At 52.4% G+C, this 23,117-nt stretch overlaps 2 protein-coding genes across 23 annotated transcripts in view; one reads left to right on the plus strand and one right to left on the minus strand.

Moving 5' to 3' along the window:
* Nucleotides 1–28: 28 nt before the first annotated feature.
* On the minus strand, nt 29–22,462 carry UBL7 (ubiquitin like 7). 22 transcript variants are annotated; one of them, XM_043524195.1, is made up of 13 exons: nt 21,474–22,292; nt 20,827–20,946; nt 20,149–20,231; nt 19,902–19,986; nt 19,074–19,131; nt 17,186–17,319; nt 16,218–16,267; nt 14,925–15,092; nt 14,528–14,650; nt 7,218–7,349; nt 6,665–6,732; nt 4,659–4,762; nt 29–162 (listed from the first exon to the last, which is right to left on the minus strand). In XM_043524195.1, exons 1-13 carry the CDS (start codon nt 21,655–21,657, stop codon nt 44–46), a joined length of 1,428 nt encoding a protein of 475 aa, XP_043380130.1. In that variant the 5' UTR covers nt 21,658–22,292; the 3' UTR covers nt 29–43. The 22 variants fall into 22 exon arrangements, with proteins under 22 accessions (XP_043380130.1, XP_037767325.1, XP_043380131.1 ...); XM_037911397.2 differs by lacking the exon at nt 6,665–6,732 and adding an exon at nt 6,810–6,861 and having other exon boundaries at nt 29–159; nt 4,659–4,727; XM_043524196.1 differs by lacking the exon at nt 6,665–6,732 and adding an exon at nt 6,810–6,861 and having other exon boundaries at nt 4,659–4,727.
* Nucleotides 22,463–22,490: 28 nt separating this feature from the next.
* LOC102932311 (actin, cytoplasmic type 5) overlaps nt 22,491–23,117 on the plus strand; it is a 2,136-nt gene continuing 1,509 nt past the window's right edge. Inside the window, exons 1-2 of the mRNA XM_037911405.2 lie at nt 22,491–22,629; nt 22,988–23,117. The exon at nt 22,988–23,117 is cut by the window's right edge and continues 1,509 nt beyond it. Of these exons, the coding sequence (XP_037767333.1) occupies nt 22,999–23,117 (119 nt within the window). The 5' untranslated portion in view covers nt 22,491–22,629; nt 22,988–22,998. The remainder of the gene's footprint in view (nt 22,630–22,987) is intronic.

Here is a 23,117-nt window from a genome sequence, read left to right on the forward strand (position 1 = left end):
ATCCTTTCCCCTGCTACAGTCCTTGTTAGTTCAAGCAGACATCTCAGGTGGTAAACAAGGGATTTCTCACGACTGGCAGCCCCCTTTGTTCTGTTCCACCCCCTTTTATGGCTTTGGCACAAGGCGGGAATCTTTTGCCTCTCTGGGTCCTCACCCCTTCTGCTAAATAGAAAAGTACCATATTTAAGATGGATTCCAGGATCATGTGACATGGTCATATGTCCTGTGAGACCCCTGCCTCCATTCTTCCTGGGCTGGCCCACAGGTACACAGGAAAGTTTGCAAGTTAACAGAGTCATTTACAGTTCATTGATTCTGAAGCACCCTTAATGACTTCCACTTAATATGTTTACATCAGTGATACAAGTTTATATCTTATTCTCTTAACTTCAGACATAGAAATAATACATGCAAACAAACAGGATGAACACACTCAGTAGATTATCAGCTTTGTAATGATACCTTACAAGAGACCTTTTGCATAAAGCATATTCCAGTTACACCATATTCACATTCATAAGCATATTTTCATAAAGCATAGAGTGCAACGTCACACCCTCCTCCTGAACTTAATGCCAGAGACTTGGACACTGTCCATGCGGGAGGTAGTACATATAAAATCCCTGTTTGTCTTTGGTTACACCCCTTCCCACAGGGACCTGCCTTGTTCCCTGGGGCTACCGGAACTGGCCTCGACCATCCCTGCCCCTGATGGCCTATTTTCCACTGCTAGAGAGGAATTAAAGAGAGACTCTCCTATTTCCCCAGCAGCACATGTAACTTCATCCTCCCTCTGGGGCTTTCAGCACAAGATTCCCTCCTGCTGCTAACAAACCCTGGGACAGATTCTGCCACATCAGAAAAATCATTCCCAAGTAGAAATGGTGCAAAATGGTGTGCCACCGCTGCAACAGTTAGTTCATGCTTCTGGGTCTCAATTTGTGCTCGTCTCTGGGCCTCAATTTCTTTGCCTTTTAAGTCCAGGGTTTGCTGGTGGGCAGCCTTTTCTTTTTCCAGGGCAGCTTTTTGTGCTTCAATTTGAGCCTGTTTCTAGGCCTCAAGTTCTTTGTCTTTTAACTCCATGGCTCTTTCGTGAGCAGCTTTCTCCCTAGCAATTTGCACATCAATTTCCATTTGTCTTAATTGCATCTATCTTTTATGTTCATTTTCCTTCTCAGCAATCTGCAACCTGTGCAGTTCTAGCTTCTTCTGAGCTTTACTCCTACTCATTTTGCTAAGTTTTGGCCTCTATTTCCCTTACCCGAAATAAGCAAACAGAAAATAACAAACCCATAACTCCTTTGTCTGTTCTCCAGGCACTACACTTAAAACGCACTTAAAATCATTACCAGTGTCTCCAAACAATATATCCTGTTCAACTACGCCACTGTGATGGGTTCAATCACAGAGACCCACTTGGGACTGTCATCTGATGCGCTGAAATTACCCCTGAGCCGGTATTCCATGCCAGCTTGGAACTCCAGAACCCTGCTTTGTTGAGACAGATACGCTAACTTGCTGCAGCACAGACTCGGGGTCTGAGCCACGCCCCCAAAGCTGCAGACTTTAACCAAAAACAGCTCAGCAGGTTACCTCTTCAGCACCCAGATACCCAGTAGGATCCAAACCCCAAATAAATCCATTTTACTCTGTATAAAGCTTATACAGGGTAAACTCATAAATTGTCCGCCCTCTATAACACTGTTAGAGAGATATTCAGAGCTGTTTGCTCCCACAGGTATTAATCACTTACTCTGGGTTTATTAATAAACAGAAGCGATTTTATTAAGTAGGATTTAAGTCAGTGGTTCTCAAACTTTTGTACTGGTGACCCCTTTCACATAGCAAGCCTCTGAGTGAGATCCCCCTTATAAATTAAAAACACATTTTTATATATTTACCACCATTATAAATGCTGGCAGAAAAGCAGGGTTTGGGGTGGAGACTGACAGCTTGCGACCCCCCATGTAATAACCTCATGAACCCCTAAGGGGTCCTGACCCCCAGTTTGAGAACCCCGATTTAAGTGGTTTCAAGTAATAACAGACAGAACAAAATAAGTCACCAAGCAAAATAAAGCAAAAACACGCAAGTCTAAGCCTAATACATTAAGAAACTGATTACAGGTAATCTCTCACCCTCAGAGATGTTCCAGTAAAAAGTACATCATATTCACATTCATAAGCATATATTCATAAAGCATATGGAGCGCACTGTCACACAGTCAACAACGTATAGCACTAAACCCAGGCAGCCACTCTGCCCCCTGTACCAATCCTGCAGGGAGCTGACTCTGTGCCCGATGCTGGCTCCTGCCTGCAGCCCAATCTCTGGCAGGGCTAGGGAGGGAAAAAGGCAGATCCTGAGTCAGCCACTCTGGGGCCACTGTATCCCCCATCGCTGTGGCTTCAGGGACTCAGACACTGATACACTGGGTTTAAAGGGGCAGGAGAACCTCTCCCCGCAGTAACGGGCCCCTCTGTAGTTGCACGGTAGCCAAGCGGATCAGGCATCAGTTGATTCCCACAGGGATCTCCAGCTGCATCATGAGCTCCCCTCACTCCAGCATAGGGGGCTCGTCTAGGGGCAGGATCCCAGCCCAAACGGCCCTTGATCCAGCTGGCGATGGCTGATCCTGTGCCCCTGCCCCAGGCTGGAAACCCATCACCAGAGCAGCACTTGCCTCTGCCCGCTCTCTCCACCCCAAGTAGTTTTCAGCCAAACCCATTGCTCGCCTCATGGTCCCCTGATACACGGCCCCACTCAGCCCAGAGGAGCTGGGAGATGCAGACATGGGTTGGTCCCCCTTCTTCGCTCCCCTCTGCAGTGAGGAAGAGAGGTCCCTTGCTTTATTCCTCCTCTCCTGACATTTTCAGGGGAGAGACACCTTAAATGACCCCTTCCCATCCTGGCTCTTTGGCTTGCTACCAGACTGTCTGCCCTACCCCTGATCTGGGCATCACAGGGTCACAGCTGGCTCTTGGGAGGCAGCCAATCTCCCCAGTGATCCCCAGGGACTGGTCCCATCCCCCATCCTGCTTTTCTAGTCGGGTTCAGTGTGGCAGGCCAGCCACCCCAAACCCTCAGCACCCTTGGGCATGGATTCCCTGCCCCCATTCCATTGCGCAGCAGTGGGACCAGGACCAGCCCCCTCTCAACCTGCCCTGGGGCTCCTAGAAAGTGTTATGCTTACAGAAACTTATGGAATCTTTTTTAGGGGACAAAGCAATACGCCGCGTTTATTTAAAATGTCAATAGATATTAAAATCAGCATATGCTCACATTCTTACACACACACACACACCCGGCAAAAGGTACTGCAGCTGGTGTTCTAGTTACCAGCCTTATCGTTGCTCGAGTCAGTCTAGAGGCCAGCTAGACAGAACACGAGTGGAAGCTGGGCCTCTGTCGGACGCACATACCAATGCTCCGTTGTTTTTGCAGAACCAGCCCAAAGCCTCCTGGCTCTCACCCCTCTTTTATAGGAGTTGATTCTTATGTTAGTCTATGGATCCTGCGGTGTCATGCTGTAATCATTTATCATCAAAACTGGTCGTCTTCAGTTCATTCTCCATCTCCTTATCTTGTGCTTTGTTCTTGATTTAGCGCAGATGCCTTTGTACTTTCGGGCTGTTAATCTGCATTTCTTCGGCCATCAGGACAAGCTGATACTGGCGACTTCTTCTCTTTACTCCCTTTTTTGCAATTAGGCCCATCTGTTGCTGGAATCCTCTCTCTTATTTGCTTACATACCACACCAATCTCATTCCCACAAGGAACAGCATGTTCACAAAGAATAGCAAAACAATATTAAAAGCAGGCCTCTACTCTAGAAAAATAAGGCTAAATAAAATAATCCTACTGTTACTAATCTAGCTTCCACAACATTCTAACAAAACAAATCCAAAGAACAATTTAGTATGTCAGATTTATAATAAAACAATTCCATCAGTTGAACTTTAGCTCACAAAAGCACCAGCCCAGCCCTGTCCTGCCTTAGGGAGTTGCAAACAGGCCCCGGGTCCCACTGCCAGGGGGTCTCAGACTGAGCCAGGAGGGACAAGGGCAGCAGGCAGAGCCCAGCTGGGGAGGCTGCATTAGCTCAGCTCACTGCTTTGCCATCCAGCACCAGCCCGCCAGGACCCTGCCTCCTCCCCGCAAGTGTCTTGTCCTGTCCCTTGGGGAGCCCAACATAGCCCAAGCCCTGAGATGGTCCCTCAGCAGCAGGGCCCAGTGGGGAGGCTTCCAGTATGTGGCGGTATGGGTAACCCCCGACTTGTCCCCTGGAGTGACATGGCCTCTAGCTCGGGAGCACAGACCCAGCCCTGATGCCTGGGGGATGGGCCCCCGCACCAGTTCTGCTGAGGGCTCCCCATGGCGCATGCTCTTGGGGCCTGGGCAAGACACCAGGAGGGAAAACCCAGAGCTCAGCCCTGGAACATCCCAGCCAGGACCCCCCAGTCCCACTGAGACACACATCATGGGGCCCCCACTCCCTGCTGATGGGTTCACCCAGTTCCCAGCCCCCACCCGCCTCATCCCCAGTCCCTGCTACACAGACTGCCCCATTCTCACCCCTCCCCACCCTGCCGTGCCCAGCTCCCGAAGCTCCACCCCAAACATCTCAATCAAGGGCTAAAGCCAGAAGCAGCTCCTACCTAGGCCCCTGAGGCACCAAATCACCAGATCCCTCTGCTCCTTCTGGTGGGCAAAGCAGGCACCTTCGGCTGGGGACAACACCAGGGATGGCCAAGCCACATGGCTAGAAGGGGGCAGACCCCACACTCACCCCCTCATCCCAGACCCAACTCACCCCCAGGCAGGGTTACCCACCTCCCCACGGAGTGAGAGCTAACCCACTGCCAGCCCTCCTGCGACCCCGCCCCCAGCCCTTCTGCCCCCTGGGGTATCACACCCCATCCCAACTCCACCCTCCACATGAAGCCCCAAAATAAACCACCGGGCTCCCCTCCACCACACAGAATGAGCTTGAAGCGGCTCCCATCTCCAGTGTGGAGCCTCAGGGTCCGAATGATTGTGGGGAAGCCCCTCCCCTGTCCCCACATACAGGCCTTTCTGCAGGAACACACAAACCCAGTGTGATCAGAACCAGGCCCAATGGGGCCACAAGGGGGTAACACCAGGTAAGTGGGATCAGAACCAGGCCCACTGTTTTTATGAACTGGCAGCATGTGGAATCCATTCCCATCCCAGGGCACCCCTCACCCAACCAGGACACTTGTCCAGTGTGCCCCACGGAACCTCCTCAATTCCCTCCCCTGGCCCAGACCACCCAGCCTGATGGAGAAGCAGCAAGTGACGGCTCCTACCTGTCGCTGGCCCAAGAGCCAGGAGGCTCTGCAGGACAGATGAGAGAAGGGTCACCCAGGAGAAAGGGGGGTGTGAAGAAATAGGCTGAGCCACTGCTATAATTTGAGGACTGAATGAACCCCACCCTCCAACACCCTGGGGCTCCATGGGGGTGGGGCACTGCAGCCCCATGTGCAGCCAAGATCCCTCTTTGTGGAGAGGGCATTCAGACTCCCTCCCACAGTTCATGAGCCCTGTTACCCCCTCCCCCAGGCCTACCCCATGTGCACCCCCCCGCCTCACACACGTCAGACGCAGCATCAGCCTCTGGGGCCACTTCCTCGCACCTCTCGCCCCCTCCCGCTTCAGCAGTCAGTTCAGGTACTTTCAATGGGAAAATCCCCTCTCAATGCAGCAGATAGGGGAAATCCCCCGACAAACTAATCCGCCTCATTATTCAGGATTCCCCCCACTTACACACCCACATACACACCCACAAAATACCCCCAGCACAGGACTCCAGGGTCTGGGACACCCGGTGCCCTCACCAGTTCATGGCTGTTGGGAATGTGGGGTAGGTGCCTCCTGGGCTAGAACCAGGAAACCCAGGGCTGCTGAGAGCTCCCTTGGGCCTCTGCCTTCTCCCTACCACTGAGCAGGGTCCCAGTTAGCATGGCCTCCAGCCAGCGGGGGAGAAGCACCTTGGAGGAGCCAGCCCAGCTTCAGGGAGCCAACGGGAGGTGGGGGTGGAAAATGGGGGACCTGACCCCCCTCCATAATAGAAGTAGCCACCACCCCAGGGTGCAGAGGGAGAGAAGGGAAGGATCCAGCCTGTTCCGTTGATGAACAGAGGCAGTCTCAGCCCGTCCCTCCTGCTCCAGGCAGGGGTGAGCGAGGAAGCCCCATGGGGTGAGGAAGAGACCCAAAATCCCCCCTGAGACCAACTGGAATATTTGTGTGTCCCCCGCCCCAGAACCAGCCCAAACTCCCCATCGCCTTAGAGACGCTAGGGAGCTAAAGCCAGAAGTGGCTCCTATTTGGCCCACTAGGGGATGACCTGGTCCCACTGCTGCTTCCTTCAGGCAGGGCTTGGGGCGCAAAGTGGGGGGTAGATACTTCTCATGAAGAGAGAAAGACCCCAAACCTTCCTGGGAACACCTGCCAACATCCATTCATCCCCAGGGCCAGCCTGATAATCCCCTGGAAGATCCTGCTGTCCACGAGTGGAGAACGACCCTGCGATGCCCAGATCAGGGTGGAGAAGGCAGCAGGGTAACACAGCTGGAAGGAGCCAGAGAACCCTAGGGGAGGGGGCCCAGATGGTGACCATGTGTCCTGATTTTGGGCAAGAGACCTGCTATTTGACTGTATGTTCCTCTCTCCGCCAGGCTGTTTGTTGAGGGGACTGATTCCATCCATGCCCTGCATAGACCCCAAATGGAAAAATTCCCATCCCAGTGTTAGATCCAGTGTCCTCCACCCAGCCAGGCGGCTCCTACCTCTAATGCTGGCCTGCGTGTCTGGGGCTGGAGTTTCCCCCTTCCAGGGTATCTACAGGAGATGGATGGGAGACCCTGGGATGATTTGGCAACTCACAAGCCTGCCCTGCCCACAGCCTGAACCCACAAGGGCTGCTTCCCCCCACCACCTGGGTACCTCCTGGGGGGGGGATTACCCCACCCATACCCAGGTTGGGTTTCTGAGGGGTGCTCCCACCACAGCCCCTCCTGGTAGGTGCTACCCACCCCCATCCAAGGTCTCTCCTGGGGGATTGCCCCAACCCTCGCCCATATTCTTATTAGATTTGGGGACAATGGCCACCCCAAAGAGGGAAGTCTCCCATCCCGGACCCAAATGCATTTCTCCCCATTCCCCTCCCCTCCCCATCCCTGCTGGTTGGTGCTGACCTTCAGAAATGGTCCCTGCTGCAGATCTGGAGAGAAGGTCCTGGAGGGACTCCATCCCACTGCTGCTCCTGCTGCTGACCAGAGCGGCTGGCCCAAACAATGCACTTCCAGCCCATGGCAGCGGAGAGGATTCTGGGATGGGACAGCCAGGTGCCATCAAAGATTACAAGGGGACAAGAGACATCATGACCTGGGGCCCAGCTGGAGGGACCGGGAAGTCCCTGGGCCCTGTTGCATGTGACATTTATGGAGTATTTGATGCTAGAGACCAGCATTGATTAAAGCACTCATTTCCCCAGACAGAAGGGGATCCAGCAACAATCCCTCTGCCATGGCCTCCTGGAGCTGCTCAGGGCACCTTTGTAGACCCTCAAGGCCAGATCTGCTGGAGTGCTGTGACCGCAACACGGCCTTGGATTTCCCAGCGGGAGAAGGGCCCCATGTCCAGCCCCTCACCAATAGGGTGTTGGGGGTGTGTGGGTGTAGGAAGAGGATCCTGCTGTTCCCCTTGGGAAGCAGCCAGGGCCTGATCCTGATGCCCTGTTGTTCCCTCCCAGAATCACCAACCCCAAGTGTTCAAAACTGCCAAGTCAGGCCCAGAATGTCACAAGATTGACAAACTGCCCTCATGGCCTTGGTGACTGGTCTGTGCCCGGATTCCTTCCGCTGCAGGAGTAGCTCTCCACTACCAGCCTTGCCTGTCCTGTGAGCAGCACCACCTTGAGGGGGAGCCTTGCAGGGGCTCTGTTCTTAGCTAGCCTCCAGAGAACACAAGAAAGCGCCTTTGCAGGTACATATGCACCGGTGCGGACATTACTTAACCTCCACTTAAGCATCTCTCAGCAGCACTGCAGCCTGTCCAGCTCACATAGAGCCTCGGACACTGTACGACAGGGGTAGTCAATAGGCAGACCGTGGGCCAAATCCAGACCACCAGACACTTTTGAATAGACCCAAAAATCTTTATTTACTTATTATCATTATCGTTGTTGTTTATGTTCTTTGAAGTATGGACCTTGACCAAGAAATTTGGACTGTGACAAAAAAAAAAAAAAAATTGACTACCCCTGCTGAAGGACCTGGCCAAGATCAAGAAACTGGGGCTGGGAATCACCATAACAGTCTATGTGGGATAGACAGAGGCTCAGCTAAATCCCTTTGCTTCCCCCGACTCCTGGCAGAACACCTGCATGGAGAACCCTCTGTGAGAGGCCACTGCTGCTGGCCCACATCTGCCTTTGCCAGCTGACCCATCCAATCCCACTGCAGGCAGAAGGGAGCATGAGTCATGCCTTGAGCACTAGTCAGGTCATTATAAAGTGATCCACATGTTTGCACTCAAGTCCTGATGCCAGTAGGGAAATGCAGAGCCAGCGGGGACTTCAAATGGCTCAGTGTCTCAGCAGTGAAGCCAAACCCCTTCTATGGCAGGCTGCAGTAGAAGGGAAGGAACCAGGGATCTCTCAGGAGACAGTGGGAGGAAAACGTCTCAGCCTCTTACTAATAGGGGACCTTCCTGTTTTACATCAGAAATCAGGTCTCGGGACTGAAATGTTGGATTTCAGATTCACTCCAATAAGCCACAAAAAGCAGAAGCAACACGGTTTCTGCATGCTGCCGGAAACATGACTTTTTCTTGTGATCGATCAGGAGAACACAGGAGTGGCCACACTGCATCAGATTGATTGTCCATCTAGCCCAGTATCTGGTCTTCTGACAGTGGCCAGTACTAAGTGCTTCAGAGGGATTGAACAGACCACGCAATTTTTCAAGAGATCTATCACATTATCCAGTCCCTGTTTCTAGCACTAAAAGGTTTAGGGACACCAGAGCATGGGGTGTGACGGGGGATGGGGGGGGGCGCGCTCTACTCAGCACCGGGATGGCATCTCCACTTCGCTGCTTTGGGAAATGGCTCGCAAGGTTGATGCCTCTTCCTGCAGTTGCATCCTGTCCCTTTGCCTCTCTCTCTGTTTGCAGCCCCTGTCTCACTCCAGGAGCTGCTGCAGGCTCTCTGTGAAGCAGCCCTCCAGCCAGGTCACTAAGAAGTTCCCCTTCTGGGGTAGGCTTTCAAAGTCTCTTCCGTCCACGTGGCATCAGGCAGTCCTCATGGCCCCTGATCCTGGCACTCCAACAGGGCCCAGACAGTCTTCCTGTTCACAGCCCCCAAACAGTGCCACTCTGCAGTGGTTGGAGTTGGAACCCAGACCTGCCCTGTACTCTGGGTTCCACTCCAGGGCCCTCTAGTGAACGGTTAGGGTCTGCATCTCTATCACCTTACTGCTCTCACCCCAGCCCGGACACCTTCCTACCAGGCTTCTTCTCCCTTACCCCAGGAGGAGAACTGCAGGCTTTTTCCTGCTGCTTGCCAGCCTCCTGGCTTTGCAGAAGCCCCATCTGTCCCATCACAGGTGATCCTTCATCTAATTAGCTTCCTCCAGCTTCAATCTCCCCCCATTTGCAGCCTAATTGGCTGATTGGGCCCACATGGACTAAATCAGCTCTCTCGGGGCTAGTGAGGGGAGTATGCCCCATCACATCCCCATCACATGGGGTTGCATCCCTGCCCATCTTGGCTAAGAGCCATTGATGGACCTATTCTCCAGGAACTGATCTAATTCTTTTTTGAGCCCAGCTGTACTTTTGGCCTTCACAACATCCCCTGGCAATGAGTTCTGCAGTTGACTGTGCATTGTGTGAAGAAGTACTTCCTTCTGTTTGTTTTAAAGCTGCCGCCTATTAATTTCATAAGGTGACCCCTGATTCTTGTGTTACGTGAAGGGGTAAATAATACTTCCTTGTTCACTTTCTCCACACCACTCATGAGTCCATAGAGCTCTATCACATCCCCCCTTAGCTGTCTCCTTTCCGAGCTGAACAGTCCCTTTTTAATCTCCTCTCCTCTGGAAGCTGTTCCATCCCCCTCATCATTTTTGATGCCCTTCTCTGCACTTTTTCTAATTCCAATCTCTCTTTTTTTGAGATGGGGCAGCCAGGACTGCAGGTAGCATTCATGCTGTGGGCATCAAGGTGAGGCCGGTTGCTCCTGCACTGCCTCTGGCAGGTCCCAGCGTCATGCAGGAAGCGGATGAGGCCAGGGACAGTTGGAGTCATAAATTGATGGGGGCGGGTCGTGGAAGGAAGCTACTGTGACAGCGAAACAAGGATGTTCACATCTCCATTCTGCTCTGTTTGCAACATCACCCTCTCCAAATCCCCTTCTTGTCACCGAGTGACGTGTCCTTGGCGGGGGAGGCCAGCCACGCCGTGGGATGTTCCTAACCAGCAAGATGAAATGGATGGGGGTGGATAACAGTCAGACAACATCGCAGGGAAGCTGCCCAAGAATAGGCACTCAGCCCTGCCCTTCCAAGAAAGACAAGGTCAGTGAGGGGCGGCCCTAGTATGCAGTGGTGATGGAAAGGATAGCCAGAGATAATGAGGGTGCCAGGGCAGCTTTGGAGACCAGAATGGAAACAACTGCTACCAACTGATAACACACCCAAGGGCCACTTCCCTCTCCCTGCCCCCATCAGCATCACTCTGTGGGAGGGCAGTCAGAAACTTAACCAGTCAGATTCACTTTGATGTCAAAAATGGGAAGTCCCTGGTGAAACATGCTTACAGCGAGACACCCTGAGGTAACCCCATATCACAGAATTAACTGAAGAGCTGTGAGCACCAACTGAAATTGTATGATCAAATGAACACGTTTCAAAAATCCTATGAGCAAGCCAGCCCATGCTAGGGCAGGTAAGTCTATGAACATTTGACTAGCACGTAACTCAGCCCATTGGAGATCGTGTGCCAAACCTCAACGTAGGAGGAAATGTAGGGAGCAGCACATGTAAAAATATACTGTTCAGCACCCTTTAACACAGAAGTATGTAACAGGAAGTAAAGCAGGTGACTGCATCATCCAGGAAGAGCAAGAAGTGATAGGAGCTTGGAGATTAGTCACTGGAAAGACCTGACTTGGGCACATGCACTTTTAATAAGAGCAAAAAAAATTCAACCAAAACTAGCATGAACAGGGAGAGAGCTAGCTGGAAAGTAGCTATGGTCAATGACTGAGGAGCATTGGTAGACAGCAAATTAGAGACACGCTTGGGATTTTTGCAGCCACTGGGATTCTGTGCGGTTCCCGTGCAGCCACAACACTGTAGAGCAACGGTTCTCAGACTTTTGTACCTTTCACACAGCAAGCCTCTGAGTGCGATCCCCCTTATACATTAACAACACTTTTTTATATATTTAACACCATTATAGATGCTGGAGGCAAAGTGGGGTTTGGGGTGGAGGCTGACAGCTCGTGACCCCCGCTGTAATAATGTCCCGACCCCCTTTTGTAGAGAAAGGAAGGTGGCGCCAAGTCCCTCTTGGTGTCACTGGCGATACCATATCTGGAACGATCATATGCAGTTCTCGGAACCAAGATGATGTCAACAAACCAGAGGGAGTTCAGAGAAAAGTAACACAAACCAGTGATGAGAAACTGACTTGGGAACACTGATCACTTGATGATTGCCTGTTCTGTTCATTTCCTCTGAAGCACCTGGCATTGGCCACTGTTGGAAGACAGGCTACTGGGCTAGATGGACCTTTGGTCTGACCCATTATGGCCGTCCTTATATTCTAACATTCTTTCAAAACAAAATTGAGATTACCTCCATGGTGACTAAGGGAGATAGCATTCTATCTACACCTGTATGAGGGGTTAAAAGCCACAGAGAGGAATTAGATTAATAGATTTAAAGGCTAGAAAGGAGGATTATGATCATCCACTCTGACTTCCTGTCTGACAGAGGCCAGAAGAATTTCACCCACTTAGGGCAGTAACCAGACAGGATAAATCAAGTATTTGTACATCCCCATCCAATGGCCAATGCTGAGATCACCTAGGTTGCATTTCAAGGGAAGTGATGCGACCCCTACCCCCGAGACATCTAATAAACTAGAATGGATTAAAAGCAGTGGGCAACAGATTGCCCTGTGCCAAGTAATCCAGGATTTGCCTTCGTGTGATGGACAAAACCATGTTAATATTTGCAGAGCACTTTAAAAAAGTGAAGTAGGCACGCATTAAGGTCTCAGCAGGGGCCTAGGAAGCAGGAGATTTGAGCTCTACCAGGGACTCCCCATGGGTACACATCAGTGAAGGCCATATGTTCAAGTGTCTACTTATTTTGGGGGCCCATCTTGAGATACCTAGGGCCCGATTTTCCGGGGTCCTAAGGCCAGAACCACGAAGTTATTTAGGCTGCTAACTTCCACTGAAATCAGTGGACATTAGGAGCCTAAAGACCCTTGGGGATCGGGGCCAAAGCATCCACAATGGCCATTGACTTCACTTACTAAGAAATTCAATGAATTGACTATGAAAGTCATCTCCAAATTGTTCTCCAGTTGGGCAACCAAAACCAGGTGCCACTCCTGAAAACACTGGCCTGGGCTTTTCTCCCTCCTATGAGAACAGGGATATTTTCCTTCCTCCAGGAGCTCTGTCAAAGGCTTTGAGGTCCTCGGATTACTGGCTTATCTGAAGTGCAACTCCGATGTGATGTGCCTTTACTGCCACCCTGTGGTGACTGCGTGTTCCTGTGAATTTCTCAAATTCCAAACTGGTTCCCCACAGCTGATGGGGGCAGGTCTCAGCTGAAGAGGGAATCTCATGCTGTAGAGTACTGAGTCTCTCCTTAATACAGATGCCTGTACAACCCCACCTGCTAAGGAGGCCTAAAACTCGTATTCATGCAAGACAAAGACCCACGTTTCCAGAAATGACCTGTAATGCAAGGTGCTCAGCAGCTGTGGCATCTTTCTCTCTGCACTTGCATGTCCCTTGCATGTTTTGGTGGGGTGGAATATGGCAGCCACTACAATGACACTAGCACCAAGTTAAGAGGAGGAAGAGCATAGCCCTGGAAAGCAAAGAGAGAACTTTTGGTGGGCAGAATGGAATTATTCCTCCTGCATTTTAGCCAGTTCCTGTCCTTCCCTGCTTTCACCTACTTCCTGGGGATTACGTGAGGATCAATGAGTGGTTGCAGATGAGAAGTGGGATGTAAATGCTACATGTTATGAGGAATCCCTTCCCCCCCTTTAATGCACACAGATGATCATCTTGGAACATTTCAGTCAAGAGACAGTGCCGCTGACATTGCCCAGGGACATTGGTTCAGCATGGACTCCGGGGGAAGAGCACCCCCAGCTGCATTATCGGCAGTACTTCCTCCAGCAGCTAAGGTTATTCTTGGAGGCCTCACACCCAACAACCACTCAGGCTAGCTCTGAAATCTACCGCATCACAACTCCAATGACAGACAAGTGGAGAGGTTCAGCTTTATTAGACTCAAACACTGACGAACTAAAACAGACTGAGGCATTCTAGGGTGGCAGGAATTGAAGTGCAAGCAGGAGAGGGAGCTGGCAGATGCCTCGTGGTAGCAGCTGTGGCTTTGCAGCATCTCCTGGTTCAGGGGGCTGTTGCTCTTTCCCTGTGGCTGTACAGAAATCCAGTGGTCTTGCCTATGGTGGTTATAGCCCAGAAGATTGCAGTAGAAAGAACCTCTCTGAGTGCTGACACAGAGTTCCCATCCCAGCATAGTGCATCATCTCCTCTGCCATCAACTGTGTCCCGACAAGATAGGGGAGAGACCCCTACACTGCCCAGAGCAAGAGAGATGCTCAGTTCTGTCAAAGTGTTTCAGGGCTGAGGTGGGGATTGGAGACAGGAACTTCACAATTGTCCTAACCTAGCAGCATCTCTGAAACATGCTACTCTGCCCTCACTCAGAGGGGGTTAGGGTGCCCCGCCTGCAAATATCAACTCCAGGGCAGCCTGAATGTCCCCTCCGGTGGCCTGGAGGGCTCGGAGGCTCAGGTCATCGTCATGTATGCCCATGTCCCGCAGCTGCTGCAGCTGCGGCTGCCACTGGCTCTGCAGAGAGAGAACAGACAGCTAAGGGGATCTGTCAGTACCCAAGTAATGACGGTTATTCCTCACCCTCCTCCATGGTCTCCAGTGCTGCAGCATTTCTATGCCTCTGTCACCTTGGGATCTAAGCACCTCCTGCTGGGAGCAACCCCACGGTCCTGCCCCATACCCTCCACCTCCAGTGATTCTGCATCATTCCCTACAGCACCTCCTGCTGGGAGCTCCAGCCAGCCACTGAACCACCTTTGGATACTGAGTGGCCTGCAACGCGGGGCTTCAAGTGAAAGACTTTCCTGTCCTGTGATAGCTGCTGGAGTCAGGGTAGAGAGAGGTGGGTCACAGAGTCCTGAAATGACCAGACTGAGTTACTGACCTGCATGGCGGGCTGCCCAGATGCCTGCAGGGCATGCTGCAAGGCCTGGCTGAAGAGATCGTTGGTGATGGGAGTTCCTGATTGGACACTGGAGGACATCGGAGAGGTGCCCGATGAGTGACCCTGGAAGACAGGAGACAGTGCTAGTGGGATCCACACACAGCTGTAATGTTAACTGGCCACCACAGTGACCTTCAGGGCAATGCCTCCTTCACAAGGGTCTCCCCAACCCCACATTCTCCCTCCTGGGGTCTGTACAGAGGAGACTCCTGCCATAATGGGCTAGCCCAGTTCCAGGTCCCAGGGCTGTTAGCTGGGACTGGCTCTCAGCAGTCAGTACCTCGCTGCAGTTTGAGACCTGAGAGAGGGGTTCCCTGATGCTGTGCTGTTACCCTACCTGGGTGCCAGGGGTAGGAGTGTGTGAGCTGCTCTCAGGCGTGCTGGCCAGGGCCAGCGCAGTTGCCAGTTCACTCTGTGTGATTGGCCGGGGTCCGGCAGCCCCAGTGTAGCCAAGCGATGCTGGGCGGGACCCAGAAGTGCTGCTGGAAGGCGTGGACCTTGTGCTCTGCCGGGATGGAAGAAAACCCATGACTTAGCGTCTATGTCACAAAGAAACTCAAGGCGCGCTCAGGATTCCAGGAGGTCACCATCAGAACCACCTTTAGAACTAGCATTGCACAACTCGGCCTGCCAGCTCCCCTGTCTTTCAACGTTAACCTTCGCAGTCACCAGGCTAAGAACTCCCAGTATTAATCACAGCTGTTATGGAGACACTGGAAGCCCTGTAGAGATGCAGCGATGGAAGATCATGCTGCAGCGGTGTCAGTAATTTCAAACAAACAATGTGACAGAGACCCAGAGTTCAGAGGTGGCTGGGCCACGAGCAGTCTGGGCCATCTAGTGATCACGGGGCCATCTAGTGATCACTGCTGGCAAATTGAAGGGAGACAAAGAGAAAACATAGGGTTGGGGGTCAGGGGAGTTGGCTTTGATCCGACACTTGCAGTTACTGGATGTATTATACGGAGGGAATGATTGACTAGCCAATATCAGGTTCCCCAGTGGTTCCGTCAATGGGCCATTGGTTGGGACATCGCCTCAGCCTAATGATCCCTGTCAGGCAGGGTGTCCCTCCCCACCCATTCTGAATATTCAAACAATCATACCCACCAAGACCTTGTCCCTCTGCAAAGAAACCTGCAGCGCTGCCCTGAAGCAGAAGTACTTGCATCACCCACTCTTCACATCCAGGCAAGGTGCTGCACCGCTCCTATGCTATTTGGTGCTGGCATTCAGGGAAGCACCATTCCCTGAGCTGGCCCGACTGATTTCTTACTACGTGAGCCTAACTAAGTACTTTTGTGGCTCTTCTCGCTGTAGTATCTGAGCACCTCACAATCATTAATACCTTGAGCTTCACAATAGTCTGGGGGAGTTAGACAGAATTTTTATCCCTAGATAATACAAATGTGGAAACTGAGGCACTGGGAGAAGAAGCGACTTGCTCAAAGTCACACAGGAGGCTGTGGCAGAGCCAAGGACTGAACCTGGGTCTCTCAAACCCTAATCCAGTGCTTTGACTGCAAGACCACCCTGCCCAGGGTGCAGCTCCAGGTTCTCTGATTTTACTGTGCCTCTAAATGCAACCATTCCCCAAACCCAGACCCCTCACCTGCCCCACTAACATTACCTGATGAAAATCATCTTCATCATCAGAGAGACCTTCAAACAAAAAGCCACCTGGCCAGAGAAGAGAACACATTCAAGTGGAAAAAAGCTCCCAAACCGCAGACAACGCAAAATCTCAGCTCCCATTTACCCTCCCAGCAGACTGTTAGATCGCCCATGCCTTCAGAGAGGTCAAATCAGCTGATAGACAACACTCAGCCTCCAAGGGAAAGACACTTCACGGGCTGCGTTTTATAAGGATTGCCCACTCACCATTAAAATGCAGTCACCTCTGGGGTGGAATGCAGCAGACATTAATGTGCCTACAGCACTAGATGGGGGAGTGAAAAATAACTTCTCCTAGTGAAAGTACTGAGGGAATTTAGGGAAGCAGCATAGTTACCCAAATTAGAATACAGCCAGGACAACGGAGCAAACACCTCTTCTCATGCAAACAGACTATGGGATCTTTAAAATTCACAAGTGTTTTATGGCTCCTTGGAAAAGGCACAGCCTTCAGCAGCACAGGGCCAGGACCGCTACATGGGACCCTGGTTTAGTTCTGATCCAGAGGAAAGAGTGCTACCTATGAATCACCAGCATCCTAGGTTTTCCTTGGAGGTTTCCCACCCAAGTGGTGAAGAGGCTCCATCCCACTTAGGATCTGACAAGACCTACAGCAGCTGAAGGGGTCATGGTTGCAGGCCTAACACACCCAGCAACTTATTTATTGCACTCTAATTGGAAGATTCCGCGAGTTCTACTTAATGCTGCATATGTCAGAGGAGAAGGAAAATCCCTCTCTCTCTCTCTGCCCTAAAGATTACCTCCCAGAACAGATGCACGTTACCAACTCAACAAACCAGGCCTCCTGCTCCACCTGCCCCTGGAAGGCTCAGGGTCAGTCACGGCCTGGATTAGTCTGTAGATCCCGCAGTTCATCTACCCCGTGTGAACACACAGCTGGATGCTTCACACAGGCAAACTGACCTGGCATGTCCCTGTAGGAGCTGGAGGGCATGCTGCGCGAGGAGGTCTCCGGAGTTGGGAGAGGCGTGCTGCCCGCCACCGAGTGCAGAACCAGGATGATGGCGTTCACCAGAGCAGGGTGAGCTGGGATGAGCCTGGGCAGAGATAAAACAAGAAACCTGGAGGTGGCACCAGAGGAAGGGAAGGGAGGCCACCACAGCACCCGGAGCAGCAATTTCAGGCTTCCCAGTGGGCTATGCTTCACCACCATCTCCGATCCCGGCTCTGGCAGCCAGATGATGTAACCTCTCCAGTCCACCTGGTCTAGTAATAATCCTGCCACCAGCCCAGGAGTCATGCTCCAACTTCTTTTTTTTAAGTGGATTTGATGCTAGTGAAAGATGGTACGTCTGACATCCCCAAAGGCTGGAGTCCTCTCTTTATCCACTGAACAGGTACAGCATAGGTCACAGCAGTTCCAGCTCCCCTGGCTGATGTATCTCATGATACAGAAGGACGATCTCTAGGTGAAGGAAGTGCCCTCCCCTTGGCCCACTCAATCCTACACACTCTGCTGAGTTGGCCAACAAGAGGGGCCAGTTCGATCCCATTTTGGCAATGCGTTTCTGATCAGGGTTGCCGACCCTCCCGGACTGGCCAGGAGTCTAATGGAATCGGCATCAATCTCCTAGTGACTATTGAAAGCAATCTGGGAGATTTTAATAGGCTGCTAAAAGTCCGCATCGGCATTGCAGCAGGGCTAAGGCAGGCTTCCTACTTGCCCTGGCTTCATGTGGCTCCCGGAAGCGGCCGGCATGTCTGGCTTCTAGGAGCTGCGGTGACCAGAGGGTCTCTGCACGCTGCCACCACCCTGAGCTCCAACTCTGCTGGGAACCACAGCCAATGGGAACTACAGGGGTGGTGCCTGCAGGCAGGGGCAGTGCAGGGAGCCACCTGGCTACCCCTGAGTCTAGCAACAGAATGGACATGCCAGTCGCTTCCAGGAGGCACCCAAGGTAAGCGCCGTCCAGCCAGAACCAGCACCACTCACCCCCTCCCACACCCCAACCCCCTGCCCCAACCCCCTCCCACACCCAAACTCCCTCCCAGAGCCCACACCCCCTCCTGCACCCCAACCCTCTGCCCAAGCCCATAGCTCCCTCCTGCACTCCAAACCCCTCAGCCCCAGCCCAGAGCCCCCTCCTGCACCCCAAACCTCTCATCCCTAGCCCCACCTCAGACCCTGCACCCCCAGCTGGAGCCCTCACCCCCTCCCACACTCCAACTACCTGCCCCAGCCCTGAGAAAGTGAGTGAGGGTGTGGGAGAGCGAGTGATGGAGTGAGCAGGGGCAGGGCCTTACAGAAGGGAAGGGGAAGGGGCGTGGTCTCAGGGAACAGGCCAGGGAAGGATGTTCAGTTTTGTGCGATTAGAAAGTTGGCTACCCTATTTCTGATGCAGGCTGCCCACTGGGACCAAAAACGAGATTCCCCACCTCAACTTGCACAGGGCACTGAGCAACAATCAGATGGTCACAATTGTCAGCCACAACCAACAAAGACTGGATTTGAACTCAGGAAGCAGAGATGAAAGTTCCTGCATTGAAGTACAAATCTCTTGAGCCATCCCTCCCGGTAAAGTGCAGCAGGGGCAGCTCACTGACAGACACCCCACCTCAGTCTTTTCTCAGACTACTATTACTAAGAGAGAGGGGTTGGAAGCAGGAAGAAGGGAAGGGAAAGCCTTTGACCCAGCCTACGCCAATGGAATGGCATGGCATGTCCGCACTAGTAGTTGAGAACTGGAGTAACCCTCTCCTCCCACCTAAAGAAAAACAGACTGTGCAATTGTACAGACAGGCATTGCGTGGTGTGGTGGCTTGGACCCAGCACCGGCCATTCGAAACTTACGTGTCCAGCATGTTTGGGTCAGCAAAGACAGAGAAAAGATCTTTGTCTTGTAAGACACCTGAAAGAGACCAGGAAACATACTGAATCAGGGACAGGAAAGGCAAAAGGCGCATCTGTCAAATGTGACCCAAAACACAAGCAAAAGTCACTCAGTTCCTGGAACAGCTTTACTCCTTGGGCAGTGGAGCAATGTGTACTCCAGACGATATCTCTCTACTGTTATTCTCTTGTAAGGTTTCCACCTCTTTCCTACAAGGCTCTGCATCATGATCATCAGCTCCCAAGCACAAGGACCATGTGTTGAGTCAACAACGGTTGCTCCTGAGCATCATACAATATTTCCGCTCTTCAGAGCTATCTGCTCTTCTGGGCTCAGGGCCATGAGAAGCAATAACTCAGAGTCCTACTAGAATCTGCACACGGCCATACAGAGATGCTGCTAGCTCACTAGGCCAGGTGGGCCTGGATTAGAGTTAATTAATCCTCTGTGGCACTTGGAAAGGGCAAGTGCAAAGCAGATGCATTTATTACACACCTCCCTCCCTCCACTTCCTTATGGCCCAGTCCTGCTCCAGCTGAAGTGAGTGTCCTTCGATCAGCCCCTGCCCTGTCGAGTGTAGCTACCAACAGCAGATAGCACTAGTAAAATCTGACTCCCGGACAGATTCAGACCTCTCCTTCTCAAAGGTGGAGAGTCTCTGCAGAAACTGCCTTTTCCTGTTCTTCCTGGAGCCTGACGCTCCCTCTCCCATGTGAGGAATTAATAGGTTCCATAGACCACCCCTATTTACTATGTCCTTTACACTGTCTGGCCACATCTGAACTCACCCAGAGCAACAGGGTCGCTGCTGAGGCCAGGGGTAGCTACGATGATCTGATCCAGTGATTCCTTGTTCCCCAGCATCTTGAAGACCTACCAAAGAAATCAAAACAGATCAGCAACGCCACATAACGAAGCCAGTCTAAAACTGGGGTACCCAATTAAACTGTTATTGGGGCTCTCCATCCCACTCCTTTGTTCAGTCACACATGGTGGATGACTCATATTTAGGGGTGAAGAATAAGCCACACTCACTGCGTCTCTGTATGCAGGACTGCTATGAAGGGCAGTGTGCAGGACCCGGAACTCTCGCACTGCAGCCACTTTATCCACAGGTTCTAGGGGAGACGTTCAGAAAGGGATGGGAAGAAGAATCAAGAGCTTTTATTGGTCAGTTTCATTCTGCCTGTCCTTTATGTCATCCATTTCCTCATTGCCAAGAAAACCAAACCCAGTCTGACAGAGCAGTGTGTGTGAGGGGGAAGAATCTAAAGACCTTTGCGCTAGCATTCCCAACTCTGCAATCCCAATGCCACTGCTTTAATTTACCTGGTCTGATGCTGACCACAGAACACTCCAAAAGCAAAATAAAGATGGATCAAAATGAGCGGGGATCTGATTTTGGTCCTCAACAGCACCAGTGTAATTGACTGGAACTCAGCTAAGGGGCTCTTTCTCCATGTATCATGGGGCTCCTTCCACAGTTCCCATGTCAGCGTGAAACAGACACAGAGAGCTCCCCTTCGACACTGGAGGTTTCCCAGAAGACACCAGATCAATCTCAAGGAATTCACCTCCTTCCACTATACCTCTGTCCCTGAAAATTACAGGCAAGTAGGAATATGTGTCCCCATCTCCACCCCAAGAGATCAGCACCACACATACACACACTTAAGAGTTCCAGAGGGTTAACCCAGGCATCCTCTCTCTCACCTGGTTTCTGATCCGGCTCGGGCCATGACTTCCGCAGGACATGAACAGTTGAGCCTGACTGGATGCCATAAAAGTCAAGGGTTTGGTCATCCTTCAGCTTGCGGCCACAGTAGATTAGATCTGAGAGAGAGAAAGCACAGCTCTGTAACAGAGGGTATTCCTGTGGGAAGGTCTATTGCTTGGCCTTTATGTGATAAGTACATTTCCAGGCATGCTATCAGCCTGCCACATGATGTAGCTATTTAAGTGGCAACTCCTAAATATTCAGTGGCATAAACACTTGTACATTTAAATTCCAGGGGACCTTGAAGTGTAGGACACAAGCCTGGCTGTGCATCCTCTCACAGAACTACACGGTTTAAAAGAACTGCCCCAACCCCACAGAGTTCTAGTGGTGTCAGACACAAAGTATATCTCATAGCAGAAATAGGTGTCTACTAGCCTGCCTTGTTAGAAGGATTTGTTAAAAGCAAACCTGGAAAATAGGGATGGCTAAAGTCTCCATAATAACTAACATTATACACAGCAACACTGGAAGCAAAGAAGCTATATCCAATTGAAACTGCTGTATGTAATTACCCAATTGAAATTTGACCATGATCCCAGGCTTGACTAGGCCCAACCCTGCAGTAAAAGTAGTAACTCACCAATAAGTTCTGGGTCTGGGACTGACTCCTGCAGCTTTCCAGTGATAAGCTGCTTCAGGTAGGAGATGCTGCACCCACCCAAAGGACACTCTCCAAGCTCAGTCTCTGGTAGCCGCAGGATGGATTTGGGGGCCAATGGCTGATCTGCCAGCTTCACCGCAATATGCCACTCTGACAAAGACATTGTAACTGTGTCATCAAGAGGAACTGAGCCTCAGAAACCCAGTTCTGAGCTCCAGGAGAGGCTGTGAAGGGAACAAAACAAACCAACATGAGACGCTCCCAGCAAGACTTTGATTCAGCTGGCCACATAACTGGAATGGATCTACACTAGGCTATCCCTGTCCCTAGCTCTGGGTGGGGACATATACATTAAGTCCCTGCCCTAGTCACCAACACCGAAGGGCGGGCCTATGTCCTGGTCCCAATCCCTGATAGAGCGGAGAGGAGCTCCTCTGCCAGGCCGTACCACAGAGCCCAGCTCGGCGAGTGGACAGGTTCTAGGCAGGCCTTTCCTGGTCCCCAGCCGGGTTAGGGGTGGGGTCTATGGTAAGCCTTGCCCGGGTATCCAGATCCGAGTGCCGGAAACCCCAACCCCAGCGCCGGGAGACGGAGCCACACCAGGCCGAACCCTAGTGCCCAGCCCAGGGGCGAGAGGGACCTAGGGAACGGATCGATGCTGATCCAACCCTGCCCCGAGGCGGGAGTCAAGGCTAGGCCAGGACAGGCCAGGACAGGCCAGCCCCCGCAGTGGCCACGGCGAAGGGCTCCACAACCCCGACCTGATGTTGTTTACAGTCACCGGAACACCATCCTCGAAACAGGAAGTGCCGGCGGGCTCCACGCGCCGCATGCTGGGAATTGTAGTTGACGAGACGAGACCAGCCATTGCTTAGCTCCCCGAGCGCCTACAGCTCCCAGCGTGCGGCTCGGACTCCCTGCCGCAAAGTCTGCTGGGAACAAGACTCGTCCGGCCAGCGACGTTCTGATAGGTAGATGGGAAGGTGGGGAGGGGCGGGTTATCATCACAGTAGCCAATGGGCGTCCGGGGCCGGAGGCGGGTTTCCGATTCCGGTGGGGATAAAGCTGCGCGCGTGGTGGCTGCGGAAGGAGACACAGGCTGCCGCGGTTTCCGGACGTGACTGAGCTGCTGGAGGTAACGGTTGCGTCGGTCTCTGTATCCTGAGGGCGGGGCTGGCGGCCTTGGGATCCCGCTGGGAGGGGGCTGGCCGCTCCGGGCTGGGGTCACGCTCGCCCGCCCTCGTCTCCAGTCGGAGCCGCTGAGTCCGCGGGCCTAGTGAGGGGGCGGGGCGAGGAGGCAGCGCCGGGCTGGGCCTGGCCTATGCGGGGGGTGGGTGGGAGCTCCGTAGACTGAGCCCTGCTGCACCCACATCCCGGTCCAGACAACAGCAGCGTCCCCCTGCCGTAGGGCGCAGGGGGGAGGAAGCCGATCGCGTCTCCTTGAAAGCTTCCATGCACCTAACGGAGTGTGTGCTCTTCACTGTCTCTCTCAGATTAAATCAAAATGGCCGATGAAGAAATCGCCGCCCTCGTTGTTGACAATGGCTCCGGGATGTGCAAAGCTGGATTTGCTGGGGATGATGCTCCTCGAGCCGTGTTCCCTTCCATCGTGGGACGCCCCAG

This window comes from Chelonia mydas, chromosome 10 (genome assembly GCF_015237465.2).
Source record: "Chelonia mydas isolate rCheMyd1 chromosome 10, rCheMyd1.pri.v2, whole genome shotgun sequence".
In the NCBI taxonomy this organism is placed as follows: Eukaryota; Metazoa; Chordata; order Testudines; family Cheloniidae; genus Chelonia; species Chelonia mydas.